Raw genomic sequence first — 18,475 nt, forward strand, 5'->3', positions numbered from 1 at the left:
ATGCCACAGGGGGTTAGGGGAGAGAAAGCACTTTTCTGGACCAAAGAATTGGGAGGGAGGAAAGAAGATCAGAGAAGGATTCAAAGACAATATAGTATTTGAGATAAGCCTTGAAGGGTACACAGGAAGGAATGCAACATTTTTTAATATTAGGAGGTTGATTTATGTAATTTACCACATTAAAGAATTAAAGGAGGAGAAGATCTCTTCAGAGGCAGAAATGAATTAGACAAAATTTGGCTATTTTGTTAAACTGCTTAGAAATCCATCAACAGGAGATCAAAAACTCTTGATATCCTCTCACAATGAAAAATCATACATTAATGAAAATGAATAGACTATAGCTACACACATCAATATGGGTATCAAAAATGAAATACTGATTGAAATAAGTAAGTTACAGAAGGACCAGGGAGAGCATGATTCTATGTTATGTAAAGTTCAAAAACAGAGGAAACTAAACAATGTAGTTTTTAGGGACACAATTTAGGTGGTAACATTGTAAAGCAAGCAAGGGGATTTTAGATATAAGACTTTTTTCAGCACAGTGGCCCCCTCTGGAAAAGGTGGGAGTTCACTGCAATCAGAGAAGAGCACACGGGGGCCTCTCGAGGCATTGAAATCTATTTCCTCATCTGGCCAGTGGGCATACAGGTATTTGACTTGTTATTTTATAGACTGAGCAGATGTGTCTCTCCATCTGTATATATGACACAGTTCACAATTAAACCGTACAAGAAATAGGCAGAAGAAGGGGATCCAGCTCAATCCTGGAATATAGCGTGTTCCTGGGAACTATTCACTGAATGAATGAATAGACAGGTTATTGTAAGCAGAAGAAACAGCATCTACAAAGCATGTGGGTGTGAGAGGGCATGGGGGCTTCAAGAGATTGTGCACAGTTTCTATGATCAGAAAGGTGAGCCTGGCCCAAATTATAAAGAGCTTCATAGGCCATAAAAGAGTTTGAACCTGTAGCCAACAAGAAGCCACTGAAGGATTTAAAGAGGTGGGTAACATCAGGATTACTTTTTTTTTTTTTAACTTTACAATATTGTATTAGTTTTGCCAAATATCGAAATGAATCCGCCACAGGTATACCTGTGTTCCCCATCCTGAACCCTCCTCCCTCCTCCCTCCCCATACCCTCCCTCTGGGTCGTCCCAGTGCACCAGCCCCAAGCATCCAGTATCGTGCATCGAACCTGGACTGGCGACTCATTTCATACATGATATTATACATGTTTCAATGCCATTCTCCCAAATCTCCCCACCCTCTCCCTCTCCCACAGGGTCCATAAGACTGATCTATACATCAGTGTCTCTTTTGCTGTCTCATACACAGGGTTATTGTTACCATCTTTCTAAATTCCATATATATGCGTTAGTATACTGTATTGGTGTTTTTCCTTCTGGCTTACTTCACTCTGTATAATAGGTTCCAGTTTCATCCATCTCATTAGAACTGATTCAAATGTATTCTTTTTAATGGCTGAGTAATACTCCATTGTATATATGTACCACAGCTTTCTTATCCATTCATCTGCTGATGGGCATCTAGGTTGCTTCAATGTCCTGGCTATTATAAACAGTGCTGCGATGAACATTGGGGTACACGTGTCTCTTTCCCTTCTGGTTTCCTCAGTGTGTATGCCCAGCAGTGGGACTGCTGGATCATAAGGCAGTTCTATTTCCAGATTTTAAGGAATCTCCACACTGTTCTCCATAGTGGCTGTACTAGTTTGCATTCCCACCAACAGTGTAAGAGGGTTCCCTTTTCTCCACACCCTCTCCAGCATTTATTGCTTGTAGACTTTTGGATCGCAGCCATTCTGACTGGTGTGAAATGGTACCTCATAGTGGTTTTGAGGATTACATTTTAAAAGCACATTCTGGCAGCTGTGTGGAGGGTTGCTATTGTTTCGTCGTTAAGTCATGTCCAACTCTTTTGTGACCCCACAGACTGTAGCCCACTAGGCTCCTCTGTCCATGGGGCTTCCCAGGCAAGAATACTGGACCGGGTTACCATTTCCTACTCCAGCCGATCTTTCCCGACACAGGGATTAAACTTGCATCTCCTCCATTGGCAGGTGGATTCTTTACCAATGAATCACCTGAGAAGCCCTGTGTGGACGTAGATGAAACTAAAACCTTTTCTCCGTTCACCAAAAAGAATTCTCAGAAGAAAACAGTGGATATATCACATGCCCTTAGGGCCTCCCCTGGACTCTGTTCGAGAAACTACATACATAAACATCTTCTCAATACAAGCAATTACAGTTAGTCCTCAGTGTAGGATTTTATGCTTACGGAAGGCAAGGTTCATGGGGGACATGAGATAAATGGTTTGAAGGAAAGAGCTCACACAGAACTTTTAGGACAGACATGTTTAATACTCTCTATTGGCACATTGGGACACGGAATTGGGAAATGCATGCTTATAAACTGGGCCCTGATAATACTTCCTTTTAGCCAAACCTGCTGCTGCTGCTGCTGCTAAATCCCTTCAGTCGTGTCCGACTCTGTGCGACCCCATAGACGGCAGCCCACCAGGCTCCCCCGTCCCTGGGATTCTCCAGGCAAGAACACTGGAGTGGGTTGCCATTTCCTTCTCCAATGCATGAAAGTGAAAAGTGAAAGTGAAGTTGCTCAGTCGTGTCCGACTCTCAGTGACCCCATGGACTGCAGCCTACCAGGCTCCTCCATCCATGGGATTTTCCAGGCAAGAGTACTGGAGTGGGGTGCCATTGCCTTCTCCATTAGCCAAACCTAGAAACCCCCAAAATTTTTACTGATTTCACTGCTAAGGTACTCCTTACAGTACCTACAGAATGGTAAGGAAAAACAGAAATAAATAGCAATTGTGGTTGCTGCCCCAAAGGAATATCGTAAAGTCTCTTCAAGTCTACTATTCTTCAAAGCAGTAACAAATGTACCATAACCTCTGTTTCTTGAGTTCTTTCTTTATTATATCAAAATAAAACTTCAGCTATATTTTTATTTAAAAAAAATTACTAGATACATTAGACAATTTGGTACAACTTAACTGCTCCATGAATATAACTGAAATTTGTTCAGTTACACATGAAATGAATTATCACCTCATTTGCATGGACAAAAAAAATCTATTAATGCTCAATTGAGCCTGAACCAGTTGTGAAACAGGTGAGAATTTATGGTTGGATACTCTGATTGAAGCTCTATTAATGTTCAAGACAGTTTTTAAATGAATTAAGCCCCAACTCATTTGTATGCTCCATCCCTCCTCACGTCTAATGGTGCCTAAATCAAGCCATCCTTGAATAGTCACAGAGCCCTGCGCATACCTGAGGGCACCTTGGACTCTCTGTGCATTGGCCCCAAACTAACCTAAAGCCCTCCCCCTTGGGCTGTTTTCTTCTAACAGCAACATAACTTGTGATATGATGATTAGTTATCATTAAAGATAACAATTAGCTGTGGACTCGGAGTCTTGCCTTTGGCCCACTAGTTTATCATGATTTGTGTCAGGCTATGTCAACATCATTCTAGCAAAAAGACAGAACAGCTGTGAATGGCTCAGGCATTTATGGATGGACAGTGGGAAACTTTGCAAAACAGATGAGTGAGAATGGAGAACGAGTGGGAGCACATGAGGAAAGATCTGCCCAGACAGCCTTTACTGCAGATTTTCTGATTCCCTCGGCCTTACTTGAGTAACTTTCCTCACTGGCGGTTAAGCACTGGTGCTCACACATTACCAAGTGTGAGACTTGCCGTTTATGTCTCTATCTCCCCTATACTGCAAATTGTCCAAGGAGTGGAAATCATCTATGTTTCTCTATCATATTTCCAGTGTCTTGAGTATTGTAGGGGTCCAGTAAGTATTTTTTAATAGCGAATGGCTGACTAAAAGATAATGACTCGATGCAAAAAAGAACTTACAGATATTCTGCTACATATTGCTCAAATTATTTCTTGTGTATGTTTGTTATGGGCTTCCCTTGTTGGCTCAGTGATAAAGAACCTGCCTGCCAATGCAGGAGACTTGGGTGTGATCCCTGGCTTGGGGAGACCTCCTGGAAGAGGAAATGGCTACCTACCCACTCTAGTATTCTTGTCTGGAAAAATCCTAGAAGGAGGAGCCTGGCAGGCTTTGTCTGGGGGTAGCAAAACAGTCAGACACGTCTTAGTTACTAAAGGACAGTGACAACGTGTTTGGTAGCCTCCATCAGACTTGTAACAAAATCAGGCACTTAAACTCCTCCCTCAGTAGGGGGCTTTGGGCCAGAGTTCACCTTGCTTATCAGAATAGCACCATGCTCCATGAATAATGGAGTTAAACTTGGTGTATCACTTGGGATATAAAGTGTAAGGTGAAATTTGTATCATCAAGGTCAGCCTTAAAAATCTCTTTGAAAGAAAAAGCCTTGTCTCATGAAATCTAACACATTCAGATTTTGCTTCAGGGTTGGAACATGTCTCTGGCTGAGCCCCAGAAGGCTATGGCTTGTATTCAAAGGCCATATTATGGGAAAAATTTGTCTTTAATGATTTGGATGGCCAGACAGACACAGTGCGGGTGCAGCACCCTCTGCTCACCTACTGCCCCCTCTCTGCAGTGGTCCCTCTGAGGCAGGCGGCAGGTGGAGTCATTCACTCCTTAGAGAATCTGTTATTTCTCCCTTTGTGCAGAGTACTCCAGGTTGGAGTCTCTTAAATTAAATGTCTGTATCTGGCAGCAACCCGATACATCAGGCACACAAACTCCTGCTGAAAAATGCATGAAGCTTCCATTTTAACAAAAGGTAATTATAATCCACTTGGCCAAAAGGGATGCATACTTTTAAAATCAAGAAACAGATACAAAGATACAATACTGCCAGATCAGTCTGGGTTACAACGTTCTGAAATATATGCAAACTCCCATTTTTACCTTTGAAACGTGTTTCTTTAAAGGGCCATCAGGAACATTGTCTCAAAGGACTGTATCACATTTCTGAGATAGAGGCGAATGGTCATTCTGAGTTAGCTGGTGGAGAAGAAAAGCACAGGAAACGGGACTTCCCAGGCAGTCCAGTGGTTAAGACTTTGCGTTTCCAAAGCAGGGGGCAAGGATTTAATCTCTGGTCAGGGAACTAAGATCCTGCATGCTATGGGGTGCACCCCCTCAAAATAAATAACATTAAAAGAAAAAAAGAAACTGCAGGAAGAGAGCCTGAGTGTCTGGAGGTGGGCACTGGGCCTGGCATGAGGACCCACATCTCCCTGGTCTCAGCTCAGCATCACCTCCTAAGCCCATGTCACACAATCTTCTCTTTTGGAAACCACAGGTATTTGGTTTCACATACTTCTCTGGGAGTAGAACCTGAAGAAACTTCACAAATTCCCATTGATAGATGACAGTCTCATCTACCAACTGTGGAAATGCCCCGAACTGCGATTATTAGCCAGGTGTTGGAGGAAGCTCATCACCGCACGCCCCGTTATCCTCAGTCCTGCCATCGTTCTCACCTCTTGCCTCTCCCCACCTTACCTTTCTTGTGCTCAGCACAACTTCCAGACCCAGACTGGGTGATGACCTCTCTCTTCTGACAGGAATCTATTCACTCAGGAGTGTCTTAATGCACCTACAGAAGCTGCTGCTAAGGGGGAAGAGGGCTGGAAACTGTCTTATCGGGAGGCTGTGCCCCTCTGCAGTCTCCAGAATGGGAGAGAGTGACACTTCTCATGCAGGGGGCCACCCAGCCAGGCAGGAGGGCTGTCTGGGAGTCCTTAGTCCTTAGAGAGCATTAGAGCATCCTGAAGCTCTTCAGGGTACAAGAAATGGCTATAGGAACTTCCAGGCTCTTACACAAGAAAGATTACAGAAATTAAGAAACAGTAGAAGACTGTGAAATAGCTGAGATTTGCGGAGTTCATCTGCTGGTGGTGCCCAGAATATGGCATCAGGATGGTTGAGTTTCCTCAAGAGCCATTTAACAAGGTCAGCCCAAGTTCTCGCCAACCCTGAACAAGGTTCTCTCACTTGCTAACTCGAACAATCTCACGTGGTATTTCTTATTCAGCCCGGCCACTGGATTGAGATTTGGGGAGGGGGAATTGTTTCCCAGCCTCATCTTTCTTATTCTACTTTCCTCGCTGCCACATCGTGGAAAAGGTGAGGCCAGGAGATGACCCTGAATGGACAGTTAACCACAGCTGGTCCCCTGCCTGGGACTCACATTTTCACTTACAACCAGCTGCACGTATTCAAGCTTTGTAGATACATTTGATCCATTGTCTGGCCTTATTTCAACAAGTACTGATTGAGCACCATGCCATTCTGGACACTGTGTCAGGAAGAGGTGATATACCAGAGGCAGTGGAGTAGTTCTGTCACCTACCAGTCCTATAGATAAGAACAAGCCACTTACTCCTCTGGTCACAGTTTCCCCATCTGTAATACCAGTATGACCACAGCAGTACCTATGCTAGGAGGCTGTTGGGAGAATTAAATCCTCAGCAAGCCTTTAGTGCAGTTCTTGATGCACAGCAAAGGAAGGATGACTATGAGCTGTTGTCATCACACCCACACCATGGAATGCCCCTCAGCCACGGCTCACACTTGCACACGCCAACCACCTGGATTGGAGTGGAAATCCAGGAGACAAGTACTGGAAGCAATTTCCTCCTTCTTCCTAGGACTCAGCAAGTCCATAAATTAGGAATCTCACAGCTGTGCTGTGCTGTGCTTAGTCGCTCAGTTGTGTACGACTCTTTGGGACCCCATGGTCTACAGCCCACCAGGCTGCTCTGTCCATGGGATTCTCCAAGCAAGAATACCCCAAGCATGCCCTCCTCGAGGGGATCTTCCCAACTCAGGGATCGAACCCAGGTCTCCCACATTGCAGGTGGATTTTTTACTATCTGAGCCACCAGGGAAGCCCAAGAATACTGGAGTGGGTAGCCTATACCTTCAACAGGAGATCTTCCTGACCCAGGAATCCAACAGGAGTCTCCTGCATTCCAGGCAGGTTCTTTACCAGCTGACGTACCAGGGAAGCCCCTAGGAATCTGTAAGCCCTTGGAAAAAATGAAAGCAAAGTTCCCACTCTACTTTTTGTCCTTTTATTTACTTTGTCATGCAAAGATGGGCATGATAAAGTACAGAAACAGCAAGGACCTAACAGAAGCAGAAGAGATTAAGAAGAGATTGCAAGAATACAGAGAAGAACTGTACAAAAAAGGTCCTAATGACCTGGATAACCACGATGGTATGGTCTCTCTTCTAGAGCCATACATACTAGAGTGGTAAGTCAAGTGGGCCTTAGGAAGCATTACTAAAAACAAAGCTAGTGATTTCAGCTGAGCTATTTCAAATCCTAAAAGATGGTGCTGTTAAAGTGCTACACTCAATATGCCAGCAAATTTGGAAAACTCAGAAATTGCCACAGGAGGAAAAGATCAGTTTTCATTCCAATACAAAAAGGGCAATGCCAAAGAATGTTCAAAGTACCATAAAACTGCACTCATTTCAAATGCTAGCAAGGTAATGCTCAAAATCCTTCAAGCTAGGCTTCAACAGTACATGAACTGAGAACTTCCAGATATACAAGCTACATTTAGAAAAGGCAGAGGAATCAGAAATCAAATTGCCAACATCCACTGGATCATAGAAAAAGCAAGAGAACTCCAGAAAAACATCTACTCTGCTTCATCAACTACACTAAAGCCTTTTACTGTGTGGATCACAACAAAATGGAAAATTCTGGAAGAGATGGGAATACCAGACCACCATACGTGCCTCCTGAGAAACCTGTATGCAGGCCAAGAAGCAACAGTTAGAAATGGATATGGAACAATGGACTGATTCAAAATTGAGAAAGGAGTATGTCAAGGCTGTATATTGTCACTCTGCTTATTTAACTTCTATTTCATGTGAAATGCTGAGCTGGAATCAAGATTGTTGGGAGAAATATCAATAATTTCAGATATGTAGAGTACACCACCCTAATGGCAAAAATTGAAGAGAAACTAAAAGCCTCTTGATAAAGGTGAAAGAGAAGCGTGAGAAAGCTGGCTTAAAACTCAACATTCAAAAACTAAGATCATGGCATCTGGTCCCATCATTTCATGGCAAATAGATGGGGAAACAATGGAAACAGTGACAGACTTTCTTTTCTTGGGCTTCAAAATCACTGTGGATGGTGACTGCAGCTCCGAAATTAAAAGATAACTGCTCCTTGGAATAAAAGCTGTGACAAATCTAGACAGTGTATTAAGAAGCAGAGACATCACTTTGCTGACAAAGGTCCATATAGTCAAAGCATCAGCTTCAGCATCAATGGCCACCTGATAGGAAGAGCCAACTCATTGGAAAAGACTGTCTTGCTGGGAAAGATTGAAGGCAGGAGGAGAAGGGGGCAACAGAGGATGAGATGGTTGGATGGCATCACTGAATCAATGAGCATGAGTTTGAGCGAACTCCAGGAGATAGTGAAGGATAGGGAAGCCCGGTGTGCTGCCATTTATGGGGTTGCAAAGAGTGGGACATGACTACACGAATGAACAACAGGAGGAAAAAGGCCTGACTGGTGAGGCTGTTAAATATGGCCATGGGCACGTGCAGCCCAATGCTGTCTGTCTGTCTGCCCCTCTGCAGGTCACACATCCCTCCACTTGAGCCATGTGGTTATCTGGGAAAGGGATTGCTCTGCTGACCCCGTTTCTGCCCCTTCCTGAGTCCTGGGGTCTAAGTCTGTGGAGCGACAGGAGATTTCCTTCCACTCTGCTAGGATTCAGCAGATGGAGAATTCAATTCCCAATCATACGATTTTTTACGTAATTTTATTTATTTATTTATCTTTGACTGCATTGGGTCTTCGCTGCTGTGAAGACTTTTCTCTGGTTTCAGTTAGCGGGAGATACTCTCTAGCTGTAGCGTGCAGGCTTCTCACTGTGGTGGCTTCTCTTGTTCTGAAGCACAGGCTCTAGGGAGTGTGGGCTCAGTACTTGTGTCTTCCGGGCTCTACAGCACAGGCTCAATAGTTGTGGTGTGTGGGCTTAACTCCCCTGAGGCATATGGGATCTTCCCGGACTAGGGATCGAGCCCGTGCCTGCTGCATTGGCAGGTCAGTTCTTTACCACTGAGCCACCAGGGAAGCCCCTAATCATACTCTTGCATCTATTCGCCAACTGGTTTGGAATACAGAGAGAAAAGGGTCTGATTAGTAGTCTCAGAAATTGAACATCAAAGAGAACCTCTTGAAAAACCAAAAGAGAAATGAAGAAGCCTCCTGATTTCTGCTCAGTCCTCAAACCGTAGGCTCATTATCTGAGAGGGACCAAGAAAACTATATACTATGGCTTTGCTGCCAAGGATCAGGATTGAGTTGGGGGCCTAACAGTCTGCTCCCAGTTCAGTGAGGTTCTGTGAGGGGACAGAAGGCAGTCCTCCTGGGACAGAAAGGATGACACAGAGTTTGTGTGCTGTGTGTGTGTTAGTCACTCAGTCGCGTCTGACGCTTTGTGACCCCATGTAGCCCACCAGGCTCCTCTGTCCATGGGGATTCTCCAGGCAAGAATACTGGAGTGGTTGTCACTTCCTTCTCCAGGGGATCTTCCTGACCCAGGGATCAAACCCGGGTCTCCTGCATCGCAGGCAGATTCTTTACCATCTGAGCTATAGGGAAGTCCCTATAGCTTTATGTGTTTATAGTTTATGTGTTAGACAGTGACAGAAAGACCACTGTTTGAACCCATGGCTTATGATCCCAACTGAGTCCCAGGCAGCCTCATTTCTTCCTGAGTGACCTGTATGGTTCTGTGATAATCCTGGTAGAATTCGCTTACTGGTAGGTGATGCCCCAACTCTTAAGAAAATAATATCGATCTCTGAGAATTTTCAAAATTAAATGTGAAGATACTACTGGCCAGGGAAGAAAACGGAGGTAGGCGGGAAGAATGAAAGGAAGTAAGATGCTAGAATTTCATACAAAAGATTCATGTACCACTGATTTTCTGAACTCACTTTCTCTGCATCCTAACAGTCATTAAAATGTATAAAAATGGATATTCTGAAGCAGTAACACTAAGAATTATCATTGCTGCAGTTGCTTGGCAACCTGAGACTTTGGTTATTTTATTTCTAAACAGGGAATGCTATAAACTGGTATCTGGTGTTTGTGAAAATAGTTTTAAATTGATGTTCTCTCTGTAAATCAGGAAGAGATAATACAGCATTAACGTACATTTAAAGGTTGCTAAATTTGCATATGTGTGTGTCTCATACCACACGCACACAAAGATTCTTCCTCAGAGTTTCTCTCCATTATATGCTATCTTAACTAAATCTGGAGAATTAATATCCCTTTGCATTTTTCCTGGAAAATATCTATTTAATTTCCCTTTGTCAATAATATGCATTTGGGTCCCAAGGAACAAATCTTTTACCTCCTGTGTGAATCAGGGAAATTGAGTATTGTGGCTCATATCAGTCATGAGCTCCTTTCTCTAGCTTCCCAGACACTGTGTGGATTTCCAGTTCTGAGAAAGCAAAGACAAATCCAACATCTATCTGGCTACTGGGAGAAAATTATTTCTCAAGACAAGGCAAAGGTATGTCCACCTTCTTCAGAGATGTGACTCTTCTGAAGGCCTGATGAAATCTTGGGGTACTCCCAGAGATCCTGCCTATGGGTTCCAGCATGGATGAGGTATTCACATTTTTAAAAAGTTGGCTTTATTTATAAAATGTCATTTCTCCACAATCTCTCCACATTCTCTTGAATGTGACCTTGGTTCCTGACTCCTCTGTAGGGCTTTAGGAGGAGAAAGACTCCCTTTCTTTCACATCATCCAGACCCTGATGATGAGCATCCCTAACTTCTGTAGAATAATCTCGTCTAAAGTGGCCCCTGGGACTTCCCAGATGGAGCTAGTGGTAAAGAACCCGCCTGCCAATGAGGAGACATAAGAGATGCAGGTTCAGTCCCTGGGTCGGGAAGATCCCCCGGAGGAGGGCCTGACAACCCACTCCAGTATTCTTGCCTGGAGAATCTCCGTGGACAGAGTAGCCTGATGGGCTACAATCCTTGGAGTCACAGAGTCGGACGTGCCTGAAGCGACTCAGCACGCATGCGCACAAAGTGGCCCGTGGCGGTATTTGCTTGCCACTGAAGCTCATGACAGCACACGGCCTTGGGCTCCACCTTTCGTCCCCAGAGAGAAGAAGGGCACCAGAGAGTCAGATGCCTGAGCCCCAGAGAGTGTCTGTGATGGATTCTCACACGCAAGGATTAGGTCTTGGTCTGAACCACAGACCAAACCCATAAAAGAAGAGCACAGAGCACCAGTTCCATCATGGGGCTGTTCATGCAGAACCATGCTTCATGTTGACTTGGGAAGAGGCTCTCAGACAGATACAGCACTAGAGGGTCACAGAATGACTTTCCATGACCTCTTGTTCTGTGGAAGCCGGGACATTATAACATCTCTGTTTAGAAATAGAGGACAGCATATTGTTGGCAAATAATCAAATAGACTGTTTGACCTATTGAAGTCATTATTTCTCCAAATGGAGTCACAGTTATAAATGAAGGAAAAATGTTTCAGGCTTTAAGTATCACTGTGTGAAGGGTATGCTTCCCCTCCATCTAGAAGGTACCAAAAATTCTATTTTGAGAGAACTGGGTGGTGGTTAGAATTTCCAAGTCTGGAGAGACTGGTCCTGTAGATCAGCTGGGACATAACAGGACTTTAGCCAAAGCCAAGTACACACTGACAGATCCTTGTGGTGGCCCTTCTGGGTACCAGTTTAGTGATGTGTGCCTGCCATGCTGGTTCCTGGCATGGGAATTCATTTTGATGCCACTATACATTTTTTCTCATCTATCCAAGGGGAAGGCTATGATGAGGAACAGCAAATGGCTGAGCAATGGAAGGAAACAGGCAAAATGCACTGTCAAAAAGCTTAGGACTATGACAGCTTCCCCGAGACAAGAGGTTCCCCAAACTTAGGGAGTTCTGTGTAGCCTGTCTGACAAGGGGGCTGGAGCCTTTGGCGGTCTCCTTCCTGTCCCCAGGTGCTTTTCTGAATGGTGTCACCACTTGGGATTGATTGATGGAACTTGGATTGCCCAGCGAGCCTGAGCTATGTCACGGCTGTGGCTGGGAAACTATTCTGCGCTTGCATTTATCACTTAGAAAGGCAATATCATTTGCAAAGTCAAAAACCATTCAGGGCACACCTAGGGTGCCCATGGGAGCGCCTGGGATGGGTAATGAATCCAAACTTGCTTTCGGGCTTGCTCACATGACAGAGAGTCTGTCTGGCACGATGATGAAGAGAAACGAGGACAGGCTTTATCCCTTCTGTGCACATTCCAGTTAATTTCCCAGAAGCAAACACAAGTGATGTGAGTTCCAAGCACAGAAGTGTCCAGGGTGACAAATGAAGTGCGTTTTTTTGTGTGTTTTGGAGGGCGTAGGGGGAGGGTCATGAGAGTGAAGTCTGGTTTTCCTTTTTTTTTTTTTTTTTTTCCTTTAAGTGAACAAGAATAAGAGGAAAACTGCAAGGGTACAAAACCTATCTCAGGAACTTACTGCAGAGACAGGGTTTGACATGGGAAAGGTGTTTAGTATGCTAACAAAATGCCGTGTGATGGGGGTTTGGAGCACGTGCTGAATTGATAAAAGAAATCTGGGCCACCCTGCTGTGCTGAAGACCTCACGCTGTGCAGAGCAAAGGCAGCTAATATATTACAGAGCCTGATGAGGCTGGGCGAGTGGATCGGGAAGGAACTGCCAAGGTCTCTGAGGCTGTAAAACGTGATGCGGTTTGATCCTGCCACCAACTGGCTGGGTGATTTGAGTAAATCTTGGCCTTATCTTCCTGCACCTTGAAAGAGGGTAGTTTGTCATTGATTAATCACTTTGCAAATGCATTCTCAGAACCAAATATTGACAATCTGCTGTGGCTGAGAATCTGAAACAATATTATAGCAACGATCTTCAAAAGCTTACACATTACGATGGGCATTAAGGACTGAGGGATGATACAACTGGCTATACAAGTGCACTGCCAGTGAAGGTTTGGGGAGGACAGAGCTGGCTGGGTGGTCAGGCCACCATGTTTTCTGACACCAAGCAGTGGGCAGCTCTGCAAAATCCCCATCAGGAGGATCCTGATGGTGGGGGACAACTCTATGCCTGTGTCTTATGTCGACACCGTATTTATATGGCAACCCACTCCAGTACTCTTGCCTGGAGGGTCCCATGGGCGGAGGAGCCTGGTGGGCTGCAGTCCATGGGGTTGCTAAGAGCCGGACGCGACTGAGCGGCTTCACTTTCACTTTTCACTTTCATGCATTGGAGAAGGAAATGGCAACCCACTCCAGTGTTCTTGCCTGGAGAATCCCAGGGATGTGGGAACCTGGTGGGCTGACGTCTATGGGGTCGCACAGAGTCGGACATGACTGAAGCGACTTAGCAGCAGCAGCAGCAGCATAAGCCTACTTCAACAGCGAGTGAGACGGTTGGATGGCATCACTGACTCAGTGGATATGAGTTTGAGCAAACTACAGGCGACGGTGAAGCACAGGGAAGACTGGCGTGCTGCAGTCCACGGTGTCGCAAAGAGTCGGACACAACTTAGTGACTGAACAACAGTCTACTTCAGACATGGAGTGTCTTTAATCATCACTCCCTCAGAGCCAGAAGGGAAAGAAGGGAGCTGAAGCGGACAGATGTCTGAAGAGAACGGTGAGTGGAGTTTCCACATTTTGTCAGCCCTCGCAAGCGAGCAGGTGGCTGGTCATTGTGGCTAACTGGTGTATGGTAGGTTTAATTTAACAAGAGACCTTGAACTATGAACAAAAACAATTTTTAATGTTGATAGTAAAACCCAACTTGAACCAAAAGGAAGTTACTTTATCTAAAGTAAAAGTAATTTCATATGCTTACTTTTATCCATCCCCCCACCATCAATTCAACAAATATTTATTGAAATCCATAAAAGCATGTTGCCCCACAGAAACAATGTGAGATATATATATATATATATATGAGATGTAAATATACAAGCAAAATACATAATCAGTGACCTCATAAGGTGGTATTTTGAATTTTGTCTACATCATGATCTGTCAAGTTATCATACTAATACACGTTTCCCTTTTTATGGACAGGGAAGCCAACAAGGGCTGATAACTCTTTTCTTTCTGAGATCTTCAACCTTGACAGTACCTCTCCAGACCTTTTTGTCCCTCCTCTTCTCTCTTTCCTTCCTCCCTCCCTCCCTTCCTTCCTCTCTTTCTTGTATTCACAAGTTGACTTTATTCAGCTGCAGAAATGATACTGAATGAAACTTCATAAACCTTCAAATTGAACTTTTTCTTCCTCATAGAAAAGAATCACACAAGGGCTGGAAAAGCCACTTCTGGGTGTACCCTAGAATTCCAAATTTCAAGAACTGAGACAGACTGGCTTATAATCTCTATTTAAACTCCAAAGTAGGCTAGTAACGGGCTTCCTGGCGGAGAACAAAATCACAGTGTTGGCATCAACTTATGGTAGAGGCAAAGCACAACTCCAGATCTCGTACTGAATCTCAGTTTTTGTAGAAAAAACTGCCTGACTTACCTACACAACAGAAACTTTTATTTTGTCAAGTCCTACAGATTAAAAAATGATTCCATATACCGTATATTTGCGTAATCCTCATGGCAACTCTGTAAGGTATGTGTTATTTCCATTTCAATAGGTGGGTATAGGCTCAACCACATTCTTATTATTGGTTATTGAATACAGTGTTACACACTTTACAAAAAACTGTCACACACATATCATTTTGAGCCTTTTATCATGGTTGTGTAAATAAGATATATAGCTATAGCCCTCAGTTCATGAGATGTGAATGTTCAGATAGCTAGTGAAAAGTGCAGCTGGACCTTGGCAGAGCCTGAAAAATGAGAGAGTTCCCCTCATCCCATCACCACATTGTCCATTGGAAAAGCTGAACTGGAGCGATGGTGGTGAGGGGTGGCTCCAGGGCTGGGTCATTCATGGCCAAAGATGATATGGCAAGTTTTTGGCTATTCCAGACATAGGAGCAGTTCTAATTTCATCTTTCTGGAGCATAACTGAAAAGAGGAAAAGGATCTTGGAAGTGAAACAAACATTTGCATGGGATAGTGGGTGGTAATTCCCCAAGCTTTTCAGTTCTCCTAAATAGGATTGCCACATAAAATACAGGGTGCCCCTATAGCTTATGCAATACTGGGGATATACTTACACTGAAAATATTTGGTTTTTATCTGAAATTAAAATTTAACTGGGCATCCCATATTTTTATTGGTTAGATATGGCAGCTCTACTCCTAAGGGAATGATAATTCAATCTTAGGACCCTTGCTCTTATCTCTATAAAGCATTCATACAGTGGTGGTAAAAATGTGAGTGCATGCACGCTAAGTCATTTAAGTTGTGTCCAACTCTGTGATCCTATGGACCTTATCCCCAGGCTCCTCTGTCTATGGGATTCTCCAGGCAAGAATACTGGAGTGGGTTGCCATGCCCTCCTCCAGTGGATCTTCCTGACCCAGGGATCAAACCCACATCTCCTGCAGCCCCTGCATGGCAGGCAAATTCTTTATCACTAGTGCCACTAGGGAGGCCTCAGCTATAATCTACCAATGGCAGTTGTTATTAAAGCCCTCAACTGAGGTAGCTTCCTATTATTTCTGACTTGAGCAGCCTAATGTTAGGATTGGGGCCAATTTATGTATTTCCACAGCTTTTGAATTTGGCAGATCATGCATTACATAATTGCCAGCGAAGGCCAGTTTCGGGCACTGAACGGACAGTGTGGTCCGAACCTCTGCAGTACGACTCTCCCCAGATGTCACTAGACTGAGATGTCTAGTCTCAGTCACTAGTGACCCCCCAGGGTCACTAGACCCTCACCTAGCCCTGGCACCATGTTTACTGCATCCCATGCTTTAAGTAGAAGAGTCACTTACTTGTATGGGATGTGCTTGCTGCCATTGACGAGAGCCAGGATGACATTGCCCAGGGCAGACAGTGAGAGGCACAGCCCTGAGCCTCCTTCCCGATTCTTGCTAAGAGCTTTTACACAGCTGCCAAGATCGATGAGGTGCAGGCGGCTGCGGCCTCCAGACACTGCCACAGGAGAGAAGACAAGAGAAGAAAGGACTGGTTAAGTCTGGCAAACCCTCATCTGTCCTTCATGTGGCTCTGTGGGAAATCTGAGGGGGAGAAAGAGGAAGTAAAAGGTTGAAGCTCATGATCTAGCACAAGAGCCCAACCAAATCATACAGCGGTAACAAATAGCACAGTCCTCTTAGATTCCGTCCATCACACACCACTGGCCTTCTGAAAGCTATGGACAGTCCTACTATAAATAAGGGAATAATTCCTTTTGGTTGAATTAGATGAGATTTAACAGAGAAGGCAAATTTCTATTAAAATAGAAAAAGATTTGTGCCTACAGAAATTTCTGCCTTTGTGTAACAGAATTCTGAAATTGATCATATTAAAACATGAATAGCTCATAAGTGATTATCTGCTTTGGTTGAGTGTTATAGAGACCAGTGACCTAAAGCTCAGCCAGGAATCAGGTTAATAACTCAAATAATAATCAAATGGGTTAAAACCAGTAATGATGAGAAAAATCTTGAAAATAGCCGGAAGGGGAAAATTATGTTACAAGTAAAGGAACAATGATAAAATGATGTTTCTCAGAAATAATACAGGTGAGAAGACAATGGAGCAACATTCTTAAAGTACTGAAAACATCCAACCTACAGTTATACACCCAACCAGAGTATCATTCTCAGATAAAAGGAAAATAAAGACTTTTTCAGACTTAAAAAAGCTTTAAGAATGCATCACAAAGGATATACAGAAAAGAATGAAGAGTTTTGGAAATGACAACCATGTGAATAAATTTATGTTTTTCTCTTATTTAAACCTCCTTAAAAGTTAATTGACTGTGAAAGCAAAAATAACAACAATGTAATATGTGGGTATAACACACACAAAATTAAAATGTTTGACAATAATAGCACAAAGTTTAGGAGTGGAGAAATGAAAATACTCTACTGTAAGGTTCTTATTCTAGACATGAAGTGGTATAATATCACTTAAAAGTAGACTGTGATAACTTAAAGATGTATACAATAAACCCTACAGCAATCAACTACATAACAGAGATTTAGAGCTAAAAAGCCAGCAAAGAATATTAAGTGGAGTCATATAAAATGCTCAGTAAGTTCAAAGGAAAGCAAATAAAATAAAAAGGAGAACAAAGAACACATGTGTTGAATAGAAACCATACAGAAAAATAATACTTTGGGCCACACCATATGAATTATCCCATTAAATGAAGCAGTCTGAATATCCTTATTAAAACTCGATATTGTTGGATTTGATAAAAAGCAAGACTCTTCTACATGCTGCTTATGGGCAGTGCACTTCAAATATAAAGAAACAATAGGTTGCAAATTTAAGTATGGAAAAGGATATACCATACAAATAGTTGCCATAAGAAAGCTGAGGTAGTTACAACAGTATCAAACAAAAGAGACTTAAGACAAAAATATTACTAGAGGGAAAGAGAGACATTTTATAATGATAAAGGATAAAATTCATCAGGAGGTCCGAACAATCAAAAATGTTTATGCTTTAATAATTGAAGTTGAAACATATGAGGTAAAATCTGATAGAACTGCAATAATGAACAGAAAACTCCAGACTTACAGTTGGAGATTTCAAATACCCCTTTCTCAATAACTGATATAACAGAAAAGTAGAGAGAAAACCGTAAGGATATAGAAGATTTGCACAACTATCAATTCATTCTACCTGACATTTATAGAACATTCAACCAACAACAGCAGAATACACTTTCTTTTGAAATGCACATAAAATATTTACCAAGATAGACCATATTCTGGTACATGAAACAAGTCTAAGTAAATTTTAAAGGCTTCACATCATTCCAACTACACTCTGCCACAGTAGAGTTAAATTCGAAGTCAATCCAGAAAGACACCTGGAAAATCCCTAAATATTTTGAAGCTCAACAACACAGCTCCAAATAACTTAGGGTCAAAGAAGAAACCAAAATGGAAATTAGAAAGTGTTTTTAAGTGAATGACAATGAAAAACAACATATCCAAATTAGTAAGACACCCCATTAAATGCCTATATCAGAAAACAACAGAGGTCTCCAGTCAGTTACTTCAGCTTCCACTTTAATAAACTAGAAAAAGATGAGCAAATTAAAGATTAACTCGCATAAAGGAAATAATTAACACAAAATCAGAAATCAAGGAAATATAAAATTTAAAGAACAAGAGAGAAAAATCAATACCGTCTAAAGTGGATTCTTTAAGATCAATAAAATTCATATTTCTCTAGCATGACTGATCAGCAAAGAGCGAAGACACAAATTTCCCATGTCAGGAACAAAAGAGGTAGCAGCCTCACTACAGT

The 18,475-nt window shown here is 43.0% G+C and overlaps 1 protein-coding gene across 2 annotated transcripts in view; it reads right to left on the bottom strand.

Moving 5' to 3' along the window:
- KIF26B (kinesin family member 26B) overlaps positions 1-18,475 on the bottom strand; it is a 525,171-nt gene that overhangs the window by 58,474 nt on the left and 448,222 nt on the right. For both annotated transcript variants that reach the window (XM_024976712.2, XM_024976713.2), the window contains one exon: positions 15,979-16,138. In XM_024976712.2, the coding sequence (XP_024832480.1) occupies positions 15,979-16,138 (160 nt within the window). The remainder of the gene's footprint in view (positions 1-15,978; positions 16,139-18,475) is intronic.

The sequence above is a fragment of the Bos taurus genome, chromosome 16 (genome assembly GCF_002263795.3).
Source record: "Bos taurus isolate L1 Dominette 01449 registration number 42190680 breed Hereford chromosome 16, ARS-UCD2.0, whole genome shotgun sequence".
Taxonomy (NCBI): Eukaryota; Metazoa; Chordata; class Mammalia; order Artiodactyla; family Bovidae; genus Bos; species Bos taurus.